The sequence below is a fragment of the Cucurbita moschata genome, unplaced genomic scaffold (assembly GCF_002738365.1).
Source record: "Cucurbita moschata cultivar Rifu unplaced genomic scaffold, Cmos_1.0 Cmo_Scf00015, whole genome shotgun sequence".
Lineage (NCBI taxonomy): Eukaryota > Viridiplantae > Streptophyta > Magnoliopsida > Cucurbitales > Cucurbitaceae > Cucurbita > Cucurbita moschata.
In genome coordinates, this window is record NW_019268531.1 from 4,136,718 (window position 1) to 4,153,597 (window position 16,880).

The following is a 16,880-nucleotide window of genomic DNA, read 5'->3' on the forward strand; positions in this document are numbered from 1 at the left end:
CTATTTTAAAAAAATATTATTAAGATTTAATGAAATTTTTTATTGTCTAGATCCATAAAATATAAGTATTTTTCGACGCACTATACAAAATTTTAATTTAAAATCATATTTAATATAAATTTTAATTTTTTTATTTAATAAATCAAATAATTTTTAAATTTTTTTGAAAATTCAACCCCTATCAAATAATTTTAAAGCTTAAATATCTAATTATTTTAAATTACAAGTTTAATCCACGCCGCTAATATCTATTTAATTAATTTAAGTGAGATTAACCTAAAATTTTATTTAATTAATTTAAGTGAGATTAACCTAAAATTTAATTATATAAATGGATTGCCAAACCTAATAAAGTGATACATTATTTATTAATCATAAATTATTAAAGGGCTAAAGGGTCAATCAATTAAAGAAAACTAATAAATGTAATTTATGATATTATAATCTAATAAACGAAAATTATATTATTTATATCTGATAATTATAGATACTCTTCATTAATAAGCGTATCTAAGTATGCAAAAAGCATTAAAATTATTTACTTTTTATTTATTATTTTTAAACTAAATTAATAAAAATACCGTTATTTATAAAAAAAAAAAAAAAAAAACATTTAAACTTAATAAAAAAATACTTAGATTTTATTTTTAAAATACTCTTAAATTTTTAGCCTTAGATTCAGAAACCGAACCCCATAGTCTCGAGAGGCTAACCGCTCGAGCCTCAAGTTTGGAGCCATATTTAGAGCAATCAACCCACAAACCCTTCGACCCACTCTAACACACAACTCATCCTTCACGTTTGGCTAGCACATGAAATTCACATGCTCGCCCCCATCAGCCAACAAACCCACTCTAGTTCAGTTTCACTCACGCAATTTGCGGCGCCACATCAACTCACCAAGTCGACTGTGCAGAATGTGTTCGGCGTCCCCAATCGCGGTTCGCGTGCAACTCTAAGTCGTCATTGATATCATTTTACTATTTTGGACCGTTTTAAAGTCATTGTTGACATAATTGAACCATTGTACACCATAATATTATGCACGCTCCCTTCCCTCCGTGATTTCCAACAACATGAGTGTACGCTAGCCGAAAGGCAGACCCATGAGATACGTATACGAGCTCATCTAGTGGGTCCATGAGCTCGTGTGTGGATCATGAGTGGCGTGTGCAAGAGAAATACTACACATCCAACTTCACTCGAACTAGAAAGTAGAGATCAAGGCCATGATGTCTTGTGAAGCATAGGTCCCCACTGTGATTGTCTGTGATTGCATTTCCTTACCTACGTAGAGAACAATTCATCAGAGCCGAGTACGACGGATCTGTTTCAACAAGCCAATGTGAAGGGTAATTTCATGCAATACAGTACTCACGTCATCATGAATTACAAAAACGTGTTAACACCTGAGGTGATCTATAGTTAATCAGTTCATGTTCGGAAAACAAATCTTGAAGGGCTAAATCCGTAATTTCAACCAATTTTTTTAATTAAAATTCACTCACTAAACTAATTTATTTTCATGGTTTGGATTGTGAAAGATTGTTGGAATTTTAAAATATTGAAAAACCAACCAATTTGAATAAATATACAAATAAAACAATCAAAACCAAACCGCTTGCGCCGCCGCAGTTGAGCTTTTTTGACCGTTACATACGGTTGGTCGGCACATACATCGTATGTTGCTGTTTGTTATATATATATATATATATTTTAATGAAAACTTTTGGCTCTTATCTTACACGTTTTATACTTGTGGCCGACTACCCGAACCATATTTTTAATAGTACAGGTCTTGCTTTCAGTATTATCGATGAATATGGGTGTGTACGGGTTGGATTAGAAATTTTTTCGACCAACCCGAAATTTCGAGTTAATTGAGTTAGTGACCCGAATGATCTAAATAGTGTTCATAACCCACTATTCTCGAGTTGGATAAATTTGGGTGATTGAGTTCTTCATTTTTTTTAATTATTTATAAAAAAAAACTTATCCACGATAAATATTATTTTAATAACTAAAATTTTATGAAAAAAAAACATTATTGAGTTACAATGCACCATTAATATCAGAATATCAACGGATATTTGAGATGGTTAGGTTGACTTGACAAAAAAGTTTCAACCTGTAAACCAAACCGTTCCGAAAATTCACCCGAACTCTTATGGTTTGGGTTGGGTGATCTTGGTTGTATGAGTCGTCAAGTCATATGAACAGTACAACAAGTGAAGATTTGGACCAACAGGTTAAAAAAATATTTTAATCAAATTAAATAATTGAATCACTTCATATCGTGATAAATTAAGTTAAAGAGGCTAAAATAAAGTATATTAAACATATTGATATAATATGCCACTGTTCGTTTCTTAAGAATGAAAACTATTCCAATAGACCAACACGAGTCATTTCGCATGTTTGAACCTCACTCATGTACATCTCGTAAAAATTCGGAGGTCATCAAATGTGAGATCCCATATAGGTTGGAGAGGAGAACGAAATATTTCTCGGAAATGTGTGGAAATCTTTCCCTACCAGACGTGTTTTAAAATCGTGAGGCTGACGACAATACGTAACGGACCAAAACGAACAATATCTACTAGCAATAGACTTGGGCTGATGTACCAAACATATAATTGTTTCAAATAAAAACATCTTAACCGTAAAGTTACTATGAGACTTTTTTTAGTCATCTTATTTTCATGATTGCTCTCATTCGAACGTGGTCTCGATTCATTTATATATAGTCTCAAGCTAAGTTCCCACCTAACCAACATGACCACCTCCGCTCTTTTTTTTTTTTTTTTAATTTAAAAAAGTGAAATAATAAATTATTTATGTGTTCTATGACAAAGATCTTTTTCGTTGACAATTTGGGAAGGCAAATGCTTATCCTTTTCTCTCCGCCGCCGCCGCCGCCGCCATTTTCCCATTCAAAAAACATGTGCTGAAATCCACCTGAAAAGAAATGGAAACCAATGAAATTTACACGTCAATACATGTTTTAATTATATATGTACCAAATTATTTATATCATTGACGGACTAAAAAATCCATTTATTTTATTAAAAAAACTCGATTTAAAATCTATCTGTAATAAAATTCTTAAAAAATTTCTACGAGTTCATCTTTGTAAGAGACATTCTCGAGTGATTTCGTGATGTCTCGAGCAACTTTGTTGAGAACTCCAAATTGACCGAATAATTGGGTTTGTGGTTATTCGATGAATTCATCTAAAAAGAAAACCGGACTAAGCAAGTTTTTGAGTTATTGAAAACTAAGAAAGCCTAATTTGAGGACTCGAGAAGGCTTCCTCACCACTCTCATGGAGGGTTGACACTTTCGACTTCTCGGCTTAAATTAGACCTACTTGAGTTGAAGAAGGCTTTGTTACTTATTGTCGACTTATTAAATACAAAATTAAAAGTTGTTATTATTATCGACCTTTTAAATACTTTTACGTTTAGATTCTTAACTATCGGACTCAAACATGAAAGTAATTTAACGATTAATCAATTTGTAATTTAACCTATAATTTTTTTATTTTTTTTATGTAGCGTAATTAAATTGAATAATTTTACGGGCACGGGGAACGAGTAATTATATGTAATAGAACACGTGATTTGTCACGTGTATATCATGGTTTATTTTGACCAAACCATAGGCGGTTTTGTTTGGCCATGTGGATAACATCCAAAAGTCTTCTCTCTCTCTCTCATATCTTTGTTTTTCCAAGTTTGACTTTCTCTCTCATTTGACCGACAAAAGACTATAAATTAACACCAAGATCCTCTCCTCTCCGACGGCCTCAATTTACAACTTCCCAACATCTCTCTCTCTCTCTCTCATGGCAGAATTAGATCAAGAACTTGATCCTCCTCCCTTCTTTCTTTGCCCCATCTCTCTCCAAATTATGAAAGACCCCGTCACGGTTGCTTCTGGCATAACCTACGACCGCGAAAGCATCGAGAGATGGTTGTTTTCAGATAGACATAAGACGTGTCCCATCACACAGGTCGTCTTGTCGAACTTCGACATCACTCCCAACCATACTCTAAGACGAGTCATTCAAGCTTGGTGTACTGTCAATGCTTGCAAGGGCGTCGAGAGGATTCCGACGCCTAAGCCACCGGTCGATTGTAAACAAGTGGTTCGAATTCTTGCAGATGCCAAGTTGTCTTCGTTCTCGCAACAGAATTGTCTCCGACGACTCCAATCTATTGCAGCGGCGAGTGAATCTAATAAACGTTGCATGGAAGCTGCTGGAGCTGTGGAGTTCTTGGCCGGAATTGTGTGTAATTCCACCAACGTGGAATTCAGCTTAGAAGGTATTATTTATACATATATAAATAATTATTAGATTTTTTTTTTTTAATATTAAGCTGATTAAAGTATTTAAAAAAAATAAAGGATTCGTTTTTAATTTTCAATATTGGGACGAAACAATTCAAGAAATTTAAAATTTCTTACAATTAATTTTAATTAATTTTTTTTTTAAATTTTGGATACTCTTCCATAATAGTTTTATAAGACATAAAATCTAATTTTATATATGATAAATTAGTTAATTTTTAAAATTTTAAAATATGACAATAATTTATTGAATAACAAAAACTGAAAGTTTAAAAAATTATTAAATTAATATAATATAACACTAAATTATAAGAAATATTTTAAATTTTGTCTGTGCTTCAAAAATACTTCTAGTTTCAAATTTGCAATGTTTATTTTTATATTTATATTTATATATAATTATTTGAATTTTCTTTTTTATTTTGAATATTAAGCTTATTAAAAAATTAATTTTTAAAATGTTAGGTCTTTTTTCAAAAATTGGATTTGTTTTTAATTTTAAAAAAAAACAAAAACTTTTTTTTTAATTTAACATTAAAAATTTAAAATTTCAGCAATTTTAAAAATTTCTTACACGCTATCTAATTAATTTTTTTATTTTAATAAGTAGATGGTTCAACATTTTTAAACCGAATTATTAAATTTTATGAGACATATTTATATTTAATAAATTAATTAATTTTTAAAATTTTTTAATATGTCAATAATTTATTAAATAAATAAATGAAAAGTTTAAAATCTATTAAATTAATATAATTTAAAACTAATTATAAGAAATATTTTAAATTTTGTGTGCGTTACATTTTTAATTTTAAAATTTGCAACGTTTTCTTTCGTTTTTTTTAGGGTTTCAAAAATTTCGAGTTTAAATAATTTAAAATTTTAAGCTAAAATTGAAATTTAAACGATTTACGAGTCTAAATCGTTTAGAATTTTGGATCAAAACGGAAATTTAAACGATTTAGGAGTGATTTCGAACGAAAACTTCAATTTCAATCCTAGAAGTCTTATTTTAAATTTGTAATTTGTGTAGTAAAAGTTGAGAATCTCTATTTGATGAACATTGTTGAGCAGATTACGCTTACTTGATTGACGACCAGTTGGCGAATTTGGGATTTGAGGCTTTGAGCATTCTTTACAAACTTCAAATCTCCGAATCCGGCCTGAAATTTCTACTCGCCAACAATGGCGGCATCTTCGTCTCAACCTTAACCAAAATCTTGCAAAACGGAACCTATGGCTCCCGAACATATTCAGTAATGCTTCTCACTTCAATGTTCGAAGTTGCAGATCAGATTCAGATCCTCAGCCTAAACACCGATTTCTTCGTCGAAATCGTCCAAATTCTGAAGGATCAGATCTCGAAACAGGCTTCGAAATCGGCATTGAAACTGCTAATCGGTCTTTGTTCGAGTTCCAGAAACAGAGTTAAGGCGGTCAAAGCCGGTGCGGTTCCGGTTCTGATCGATCTCCTCCTCGATCTCGATTCGTCAGAGAAGCGTTCGTGCGAGATGATTCTCGTGACGCTCGATCTACTCTGCGGCTGCGCCGACGGCAGGGCGGAGGTATTGAATCACGCGGCAGGGATCGCTATTGTGTCGAAGAAGATTCTGAGAGTTTCGACACTCGGAAGCGAAAAGGCCGTCGGAATCTTGTGCTCTATCGCGAGATTCTCGGCGAGTGAAAGCGTCGTCCAGGAAATGATGCGGCTCGGAGTTGTGACGAAGCTCTGTTTTCTGCTTCAGGTCGCCGGCGCCGGAGGCAAAGCGAAGGAGAAAGCGAAAGAGATTCTGAAGCTTCATGGTCGGACATGGCGGAATTCTTCATGTTTGCCTTCGAGTCTGCGATCTTCTTTTCCACATTAGGGTTTGTTTTTGCCCCCAAAACTTTCTTTATTTCAATTGATCGAAATTGGTTTATATATTAAAAAAATTTGTACATATTCTTTGTGTAAATCATTTGTTAATCATAATATAATTAATGTATTATTTATTTATGGGATTAATTAATAAAAATAATCCTAAATTTTATAAAATAGAGTTAAAATAATATTTTAAATTTTAAAAAAAATTAGAATAGGTAATATTTTATGACTTTATACATATTTTATTTTAATAATTAATCTTTTCGAAACTAAAGCCAGTGATTGAATCCATGTAACTAAGGATGATTTTATTTTTAAGAGAAAAAAAGACGATTTCAGAGCTTATACATATTTGGAGTTTCGGGAGTTTTGTATGTTTTCTTATGACGATGGAGGGTAAGTAAGTGTTAAAAAGAATGATAAGCTTTTATAAATTAAAGCATAAATATCTAATGAAAAAATACGTGGTCTCCAAAATTATAAATTTATTGAAGTGAAAAAATTAAGTCACGATCGACACTCAACATAGTTGTAGATGATTTTAACTTTAATTTCGAAATAAAAAAGCTCATAGCACTTTACCTTCGGGCGTAAAATCGTACATGAGAGTTCATAATTCTTCCCGAACTTAATAAATCAATATCCAATCTCATTTTATTTGCAAAACCTTTCTGTTCATCTTGTTTTAATATCTGGAAAGTAATTTGTCATGGCTTAGGTTGTTGTTGAGTCATGTCTCATACAATTCAAAACATTAGCCAAACTACAATACAATATAGATGGTACGAATAACCATTACTTTTCAACATAATTGTACGAAATATTTAAATTTGATGATTTTGACTTTAATTTCGAAATAAAAGAGTTCATAACACTTTACGCACATGCGTAAAATCATACACGAGAGTTCATATTTCTTCCCCAATTCAGTAAATTGATATTCGATCTCATTCTATTTACAAAACCTTCCTGGTTCTTCTCGTTTTAATATCTAAAAAGTAATTTATCATAGCTAGAGTCGTTGAGCCAAATCTCATACAGAGTTCCTACAGTTCCAAATCTCATACAAAGTTCCTAACAGTTCAAAACATTAGCCAAACTACAATATAGATGGTACAAGTAACCATTACTTTTCAACGTAGTTGTACGTAATGTTTAAATTCGATGATTTTGACTTTAATTTTGAAATAAAAGAGCTCATAGCACTATACGCACGGGCGTAAAATCATACACAAGAGTTCATATTTCTTCCCCAATTCAGTAAATCGATGTTCAATCTCATTCTATTTGCAAAACCTTCCTGGTTCATCTCATTTTAATATCCGAAAAGTAATTTGTCATAGCTGCTAGAGTCGTTGAGTCAAATCTCATACAGAGTTCCCAACCGTTCAAAACATTAGAAACCGAGGGATCAGCCATTACTCAACAAAAGTGCAGCCAAACTACAATATAGAATTGTACCTTTCCAATGAGAGCTACACAATAAATACACATAAAGCTAGTTGACTTCTTCAACTTACTATTTGCATCAGCTAAGACTAAGATTTTACAAAGAAACAAAAGGGGAGGCTAAGCCAGAAACCTCCACAAAATAATGCTTCTAACCCATGCTCTAGCAATTGTAGGTTAAAGGATGATAATTCATAATACAATTACAAAACCATTCAAGTTCAAGCCGAGGGCTGGAAGCTTGTACCTGTTGTGCCAGGGTTATCCCCCACCAAGGATAGCCTCCTTTTCGCCACTTTCGACCTGTAACACCACACTTCGAATGCCTCGGTTAGATCAGGATAACGGATAACGTGTTGATTCTGTAACCATTCGGTTATAATCTCTGCTTGCTCCCCTGATGGCAATGCAAGGATGATCGAAACAAATGCCGATTCTAGCAACTCCCAAACGTCACTGTCGATCTTGAGTTTCGGGTCATCAGCGCCATTGTTAGCAAGACTATCTATCAAGGATTTGGTTGTTCTTACGAAAGGAAGCCAAACCTTAACCATGTGAAGCCGTTTTGAAGTTGGGAGGATCACTGAGCCGTGTTTAATTGCCTCTAAAACCTTTGCTAACACTTCAACAATCCCTACCCTTGTGTCAATAATTTCTGATGCTACACTCGCTTGCTCAACAACCTTGACTATCTTATTCGATGCATCAATCCAATTAGAGACCAACTCCTTCATAGTTTCTAACCTTTTTAGAATACGGCACATCCAAGCTAAATCTGTCAAACAAAAAACTAAAACTTGCATGTTCCTTTCCTTCCCATCTGAGTGTACAGGATCAAGTACTATTTCTAAAAGACTGTTAAAAGTTTTTAATAGGCTCTTCACACATTCGTTTACCTCTAATTTTATTTCAGCATCAGCCATCAATAGTGGAGCATCATCATCTTCAACTAGCATGTACTCGAGCTGTTCCTGGGCCGAAGGCTTGAGATCGTTTATGTTAGAAAAGGGGGACAATGTAGCCACTCGAAGAGCCGAAAGAAATATCTGTCTAATGAGAGATGAATTGACTGGTTGAAGACGAGCAAGAATTGGCTCAACTTCTGATCCCATGTGAGGTATCACCTTCAAAATTTCCTCCTCTTCATCCTCCTCCCATGGTACCGCTTCCAAGTAATTCACGCAAGCACTAATAATGTTTTTGCACTCAAGATCAAAAGCCACACGGAGGATGCCAAGAACAGTTCGAACATCATTCCATAAGTCATCTGTTGGGATATCCGTAATGACGTAGAGAAGGCGCAGAAGATTTACGTGGTAATCAAAGGTTGATTCTAGACAGAAGACCTCGACACAGTTTCGTGAGTCAAGAATCTGACATGTTGGCCATTTCTCAGAAAGTCGATCAGCAAAATACTTGCTCTGTTCGGTTAGGATATGGGAGTGGCAATATAACCATTCATCTCGACCATCTTTTGTTCTAAGCCGCACAACAACGTCACTGGTCGATCGGTCACCAACCTGGCAGCATGATCCAGCTTTATTACTCTGCATGGGAGAGGAGTTATAGCAAGAGAATGTGCAATATTAGACTAAAAATTCTATCTTAGAAGCTAGACTACAATGAATCGTTTAAAGAAATGTGAATCAACACAGCTGCAGAAAAAGGGGAAGTTGAGTGGGGAAGGCAAGTATCATATGGCGTTCAATCATATAAATGAAGTGAAGAATTGAAGATAAAGAAATTGAGTATAACAATTAACTGCTGCGTATATACAACTTACAGAGTCGTCCATCAAAGCATTATATGCTAATGAGCATTCATTTTATGCATCCTTCAGTGTTTGGTTTAACAAGGGCCTACATTTAACAGAAAGACAAAAATTGCGGTCATTCAAAACACAAATTAAAAGACGTTCACAAAGTTGGAAAAGTTTTATTTTATACACAACACGATAGGAGCAATGAAAAAAAAAGAGAAACCATAGAACAAAAGCTCATATGATTTCTTTTACGGGAGGTGAGAATGCCTATGAATCTAATCAGTTCATGGCTAGAATCAGTTTTGTTGACGAAAATTGAAATTTCCATGGCAGAAAAAGGATCAGTAAATGTAGTAGGATAAAATTTAAAGCAAGGTAGCTTTGGTGCGTGCTGAAATATGTAAACAAAAATAATTGACAACAATCATTTTCCAGTACTTTTTCATTAAAAAAAACAAACCCTTTATTGATGTTTGAAAAGTTCTAAATTAAAGACTCCATTCCGTATGAATCTATAAGTCCCCAAAGCAATAAGAGCAGCATCTAAAGCTTAAACACGGTCTGAATAATAATTACAAGAAAACTCTCCAACAAGATATTATCTCATAAAATGAGCAATTGCAAAATCTTTGGAAAGAGCAGTCGAAGAAGCCACATGGAGCTTTATCACTAGATATTAGGTAACTAGACACTAACTTAAATAAGTATCTAGACACTCGGTAACAATAAATCTAAATTAATCCCTAGATTCTAGGTAACAAAATTTAAATAATAACAACTACTTCCCTCATTTAATGGGATTATACAAGTATCCTTTGACACTCCCCTCAAGTTGAGAATGAATTACACAAATATATCTCCTAACTTAAGGCTAATAATTTGACAATTCCTTTTAAACCAAATACCCAAATCCACGTATTTAACAATGTTGATTCATAAAAACTTTTTTCCTCTAGAAGTGCAAGGAGACACTAAAAAAAACGACTGAAACTGCCGTCGGTTCAGGTTTAGACAAGTTTTGTTTGGCAATTTCGGTTTATATAATAAAAACTGGTTATATTTAGTAGGGTTCAGGTTAGGCAAAGTCACACCGGTTACAAGCCAACCCCACCGACAATAACATATATATTAAGAATCGTAAGTTTGTCAATTAACAAGCCCGTAGGTCAACGTTAACACCTATTTGGTATGTGCAAGGTCTTGAGTTTAAGCCTAGTTCGGATGTCATAAATGCTTTTTTTTTTTTTTTTTTTTTGCATTATTAAACGTCTACACATAATCCAAGCCCCAAGCCCAAGCCCAACAACTCTAACAGGAAGCCTACTGACTAACTCCTAACGATCCAAGCAACGAAGTGAATCCCACACGCCAGGAATCAACAAAGCGACGAACAATCATACCAAACTGATAAACTTTCGGTTAATCGATTTGGGGCAGCTTGGTTATGCAACAAGGGTGGATTGGCTCAGTTTTTTCATCTTCTTTATATCTTTTTTGGCCCTCAAACTGAGCCAAACCAAACACCCTACACCCCTATTTTCCTCTCAACTCGTGATCACAAAGTAAATTGAAGATATTATTTTTAACCCTGAAATTACAAACCCAAGAGCGAGATCTGAAACAATGGGTTCAGGGGTTAGAACTTAGGGTCAAGGGTTTATGCTCTAAGTTTTTTTCTTCATCATAGTTAACCAAAGTGCAGAGCCCTACATTAAAGAAAAGCTGGCTGTATGCATCAGAAAAGAAAGCCCAACAGTCTAAAACCCTTAAAAGGAATGAATAAAAGAAAAATGAGTCCAACTTCTTCATGATTTCGTGCTACGGTAAAAAACAAAAGGGCCATCTCAAGAGAAGGAGAAAGAAGGACCTGCAACAAGAGAGACCACTGACCCTTTCTTGTTCCTAGCCGTCTGTTACGAACTTTCGACTTATGATCGTCATGAATTGTATTAGAATGCAATTTCAGCCAAAAAAAAGAACTGTGAAAAAGATCTCAAAAGAAAGAAGAGTATTCCTGTCTCTGATTCTTCCTTCACAAGGTAAAAGCAAAATCGAAAGGTAAGACGAAGAAATGAGGTATACTTCACTAGTGTATACGAGGGGATTATAGAAGGAAGGATAAATATAGAGGTAATGAAAAAAAGATAAGCAACAGGCTTGAAGGCCAAAAAGGACTTTATCGCTCACCTAAGTTGGATAAATATTGATAAAACCTAGCTTGGCCTGCAAATCATAAAAAACAATCCTTGGCAGAGCTTTAGTGAAGATATCTACAACCTATGTCTTTGTGGGCATGTAGGTGAGAGAAATGAAATTTACTTCAACCTAACCTTCATCCGAATGATCTATCCCAACATATTTTCAATTAGTCATGATGTTGGGATAGTTATCTATCTTAATGATAGCTTGGTTATCACAAAACTCACCATAGGTTCCTTTTGACTTATTTTTAATTCAGTGTTATCTATACCAATCACAAGTTCCATTAGTCACAACTCTAAATTCATCGTCTACACTACTTGTGGATATCATTGCCTGTTTCTTGCTTCTCCAAGTTACTAGGTTGCCCCTAACATATGTGAAGTACCAAGGATGGAAGAACCAAGATTTTGTCAGCCCTACATGGGAAAATTGATGGGGCCAGAGTTTTCCATAGAGGGGACTCATGCATTTTGATGTTAGAGGTCACGAGAAATTTGAAGGAGCAGTAAGATTGATTCAATGCAACCCACGACTTCATTACTGAATCGGAGGCCCATCAACCAGGGATCAAGTTTGAGAAAGATCCATGATAATGCAAGTTCTGAACTTGAATGCCCTTATCACCATTGTTGGAATGACAAAAAAGGTGAACGGCCAGTTAGGAGCCTAGAATGGAGCTACTATCTATGTTATAATATAGAGGCTCATCAACATCAACAAGGGATCAAGTTTGAGAAAGATCCATGATAATACAAATTCTGAACTCGAATGCCCTTATCATCATTGTTGGAATGACAAAAAAGGTGAACGGCCAGTTAGGAGCCTAGAATGGATCTACTAACTTTGTTATAATATAAATGGATGTCTTCCATGTGGCTTCAGGAACTGAACATTCACAAAATATCATAATCTACAACCCCACTCTTTAAGGGACATCAGGCTTGCATGTGGATAGAATAGGTTGCATGTAAACATAGATAAATGTTCCTTCACTCAAAAGCACATTAACTTCCTTAGTCAACCCACCAACAAGACAAGATTCTAGAATGGCCCCTTCAAAGTTGGCCTCATGGAGAAAATAGCAAACAAGCTCTTTGCAGAAGGGTCTGTGGTCGAGCAATTAAAGAAACAAACATGCTGCACATTGTTAAATGGGCATGGAGGTCCTCTTTGGAAGATCATAGTCTACAACAAAAGGTTAAATGTGTGCAAATGCATGTAACGATCGTGAAAAAAGAAAAAAATCTATCTAAGCCGCATGCAGCCCTAGGGAGCTGTGGCTTCACTCTCTTTATTCAAGCTTGGTGGCATCACTCGTCTAGCTCCCTAGCTCTCTCTTCTCTCTGCCCAATCTCCCTCTCTTGGATCCCTCTTGCCTGCCTTCTTTTTCTTATTTCCCTCGCTCTCCATTGCTTCTCTTCAAATCAGCATTGTGCTCCTCTTCTATTTGATCGACATCGTACCCCAGCTTCCGCCCTCGCCATAGCAAAACGAGTGATCAGCATGGTTTCACAATCGTCAACATGGGTTCCTAGAGATTTTTGCACAATCGTCAACATGGGTTCCTAGAGATTTTTGGTGCAGGTTGTTTTGCTTTGTGCAATCAGTTAGGCAAAGGAGATTTCCTCATTGTGCGATCAATTGGTGTCCAGTCTCTTCTTCATGGACTGGTTCCTGTCTTCTTCTTCATCCAACCAGCGACCATTCCAATGAGTGTTGGTCAAGGGTTGTGGGTTCAGCGACTAGTGCAGGTGAGATCATTGATTTTGTTTTGATTGGTGGTGTTTTTTTTTGGTGTTTGAGCATAACCCACACATTTCTTAGGTTCTGTTGTAGGATACCCATAGAGTTTGGGCATATGGTCAGCGTTCGTGGGTCTATAAAGACGAACCAACAAGGTTTGAGCTCTTTCAAGGTGAGGAATCTTTTAGGCGACTCTTTGGTCACTGTTGGGTAAGCTAGGTGTCCTAGAGAGTTTGATTTTTCAATTTGGGTGTTTAGGTGCTTAATTGTTATTGAAATTTGTTCAGCACGGGCAAGGACATTTTTAGGAGAAGTTAGTTTTACTTGAAACTCCCTTTAAGATAAGTAGCCTGATTGGATCAACTCCTTGAAATCTTAGTTAAGAAGTACATGGAATTTGAAATGCATGTTTGATTGGATGATATGTGTTTCTCTTAAGTATTAAGTATGTGATCTAGCATGATGGTTATTGGATGTTCTATTAAGAACGCTGTGATTTTCTTAAGTATGAGGTTTGCTTAATTATGTTATCAGGCATAGTGTGCAGAGGGGTTCTGATTACAGAATGAAGTAGTGATGACTGTTATGATTTCTAGCATGTTTGAAGAGCCCCAGTTAAATGTATGTTATTCCCAATTTTATGAGATTATTAGTGACATTTACCTTCCCCTACTTGTTACGTATGTTTCCATGTATGTTTTCATGAGGTACTATGCTCGGATGGGATAGACCTAGTTTTGCTTGAAAGTCGCCAACTAACCTATAGTAGTGCTTGGTCTTACAAGAATTACCCACTTGGGCACCATAATTGGTGATCATGAATCTTTTTCATGAGGTTCTGTGTTGGGTTAGGCCTTGCATCACTAGAGACTTGCCAATTAACCTCGAGTGGTGCTTTGTCTTACAGGATTGACCCACACAGGCACCATAATTGTATTGTTTGGGAATCTATAAATTGTTCACGAGATAGAACGTTACCATATTTTTTAGTTAAGGCCCTTATCTAATTGAACGACTTTGTGTTGCACAATCAGACCCCGCATGTATTCAATATTATGATTTTTAATATGAGTGCAACTTCAAACTCTCAAGTGGAAAGTGGAGCTACTTAATAAGTGTATTTTTATACTCACTTACACCACTTTCTTTTCTTTTTTTGAAGGTACTTGAACTTGCGTTAAATCTAGCGAGGCTATGGAGATGGTGATGGGCCATGGTCTTGCTTAAGGTCTTAGGAGCTTTTGGTTTTTTATTTCTACTCATTTCTTTTACAAACATTATTGTTATTTGATTATTCTTTGCAAACTTGATTTGAAGATAAATGATTGATTTACCCTCGAGTTGATTTATTGTTTTAATGGGATTCCAAACTATTAAATATCATCAAGTTTTGATCCGGTAATTATGTTTTAAATGCTCTCTATGCTTTACTTGAGCTTCCACTTGTTTTCAAAACTTCATGTCTTGCATGTGTAGCGACCCTTTATTGTCCAGTTTAATAAGTCGGGTTGTTACAAAATATCAAGACTTTGAAGGGTTGGCTCACTCTCAGTTAGACTTGGAAAAGTAAAGTTGGACCTGGAAGTGTAAAATGTATCCTTGGGCCCTTGTTTCTAGATGCTAGGAACAAATCAAGAAGCTTCATGCTTTGAAATTGATTCAGGATACCAATATTAGCTTCTAGAAAACATCAAAGCAGATCCTCAACCTTATCTACTAAATTTCTAATTTCCTCAATTCTACCAACCACTTGCAACATTTAAATGAATACTTGAAGGCTAATTGTTGGAATGAAGAGGTTGGCTCTTGGAATTTTCACCAAGGAAACAGATGATAGTGACGAAGTTTCTTAATGAACTTGTTATCTTATTCTGGGTAGTTGGATTGGATGCCCAATTTGCAGGAAGATAGGATATGAAATTTTGAAATATCAGGTTTTTTCAACTAAATCAATGATCTCCCACATCAGCAATTTTCAGAGGATGGTTGTGACTTGTGAGGATATCATATTGGAAATTCGAGGTGACTGATAAGACAACTCCTAGAATTGTCAAGTTTATAATGCAGTCAGTGCTTCTTAATCAAGATATTGTCAAAAAGAAGAATCTGCACTTCTATTTGCTAATAAATTGGTGCTACCTTTCAAACAATAGTGGAGAAGAGTTAGATCATCTCTTCCTCAGGTGCAAGGCAACTTAAAGGTGCTGGTTGAAACTAATCAAGGAAAGTTAAATCGTCTCTGTTTAAGGACTAGAATGAAAATTTAAATCTGCAATGGTAGAGGTGCAGAAGTAGATTCTACATCTATCAACGTCTTATTTTCTTACATTTAGCGAATTATCCAATTCTAGAATCCAACATCCACGAACCAAAAAGACCAAGGGAGTGGAGATCAGCACAACAGCTAATAACGCGGCAAAAAAAGAAACAAAAACAACAAGAAGACGCCACAAAATAAAAAAACTTCAAGAAACAAATCTGTGAGCAATTTCCATAAACATAATAAGTACATCGACCAGGCCAAAAGATGCAGAATACTCTCACATCAATGCACAATTTCACAGCAGAACAAAATTCAAGCACAATTGACAACATAATCGAGTTAACAAGTACTAAACGAAACGAAGAGGAATAAAACTCCTACATCAAGCTTCGATCACAGAGCAATGGCTTCAGAAAACAAATGAAAGCCACAGAAAACGAAGAACAGTGAAACAACTGAAGTTGGATCTAACGATAGAGAAGAGAGAAGGAATTGAAATCGAGTTTACCATTGGCGAGAAGCAAGCATAGAAGTTGACGGAAAGGGGAAGAGAGCTCCGATTTAGAGTCGAAACAACGGGACAGAACTAGACGGCTCCCTCAGCGCTCAGTCTCTCAGCTTTCTCCGAGTTGTGGGCCACGCCGGTGACGTGGTTCTCAATGGGAAGGAGCTTTGCATTTTCTGTAAATTTCGATTTTTTTTTAAATTAATTAAAAATATATATCATTTTATATTAAATATTTTTCAATAAAAATTTTTCAAAAAATTATTCCACTTGATAGATTATCTCCGAACTTTTTAAATTTTTTTCTAGAATGGTAAAAAATTAATATTAATTTTAAAAATTCATAGGTAATTTTTGAAATATTAAGAAAATGGTCTGTAAAATATCATGACGAGCATAAATATTATAAGGTATGCATCCATACTATTCATAACTAGGAAATATCTTTAATGCACACTACATACATAACATGAGGTCCCTGTGTAACAACCGTTAAAAACAATAAAATAAAGTAAAAATAAGTTAATTAATTAACTAATTAAAAAAAATAAAGAAAAAAAATCATTCCCATTTTCTTAAGATAACTCTCGATAATTCTGACCACAGAAAATGAGATTTTTAATAAAAATAATATATATGTATATAAACCTTCTAAGATGGTAAAGTTCTAATATCTATATGAAGTCTAACACAGTAAAGGAGAGAAATAATTTTGTAGAAGTTCAAACTTGAAACTAAT

At 34.8% G+C, this 16,880-nt stretch overlaps 2 protein-coding genes across 4 annotated transcripts; one reads left to right on the forward strand and one right to left on the reverse strand.

Moving 5' to 3' along the window:
* The first annotated feature begins 3,804 nt into the window (after positions 1-3,804).
* On the forward strand, positions 3,805-6,293 carry LOC111453790 (E3 ubiquitin-protein ligase PUB22-like). Its single transcript, XM_023095022.1, has 2 exons — positions 3,805-4,328; positions 5,428-6,293. The coding sequence occupies exons 1-2, from the start codon at positions 3,848-3,850 to the stop codon at positions 6,216-6,218; spliced, it is 1,272 nt and encodes a 423-aa protein (XP_022950790.1). The 5' UTR covers positions 3,805-3,847; the 3' UTR covers positions 6,219-6,293.
* Positions 6,294-7,649: 1,356 nt separating this feature from the next.
* On the reverse strand, positions 7,650-16,274 carry LOC111453788 (BTB/POZ domain-containing protein At3g05675). 3 transcript variants are annotated; one of them, XM_023095021.1, is made up of 3 exons: positions 16,145-16,274; positions 9,450-9,525; positions 7,650-9,186 (listed from the first exon to the last, which is right to left on the reverse strand). In XM_023095021.1, the coding sequence occupies exons 2-3, from the start codon at positions 9,459-9,461 to the stop codon at positions 7,888-7,890; spliced, it is 1,311 nt and encodes a 436-aa protein (XP_022950789.1). In that variant the 5' UTR covers positions 9,462-9,525; positions 16,145-16,274; the 3' UTR covers positions 7,650-7,887. The 3 variants fall into 3 exon arrangements, with proteins under 3 accessions (XP_022950789.1, XP_022950787.1, XP_022950788.1); XM_023095019.1 differs by having other exon boundaries at positions 7,650-9,213; positions 16,145-16,272; XM_023095020.1 differs by lacking the exon at positions 9,450-9,525 and having other exon boundaries at positions 7,650-9,213.
* Positions 16,275-16,880: the final 606 nt, after the last annotated feature.

What these genes read in the sequence shown, in the direction of transcription:
- LOC111453790 (XM_023095022.1), top strand. Translation starts at nt 3,848, where the DNA reads ATGGCAGAATTAGATCAAGAACTTGATCCTCCTCCCTTCTTTCTTTGC. An exon ending in CGTGGAATTCAGCTTAGAAG is followed by an intron (nt 4,329 to 5,427) that starts GTATTATTTATA and finishes ATTGTTGAGCAG; the next exon opens with ATTACGCTTACTTGATTGAC.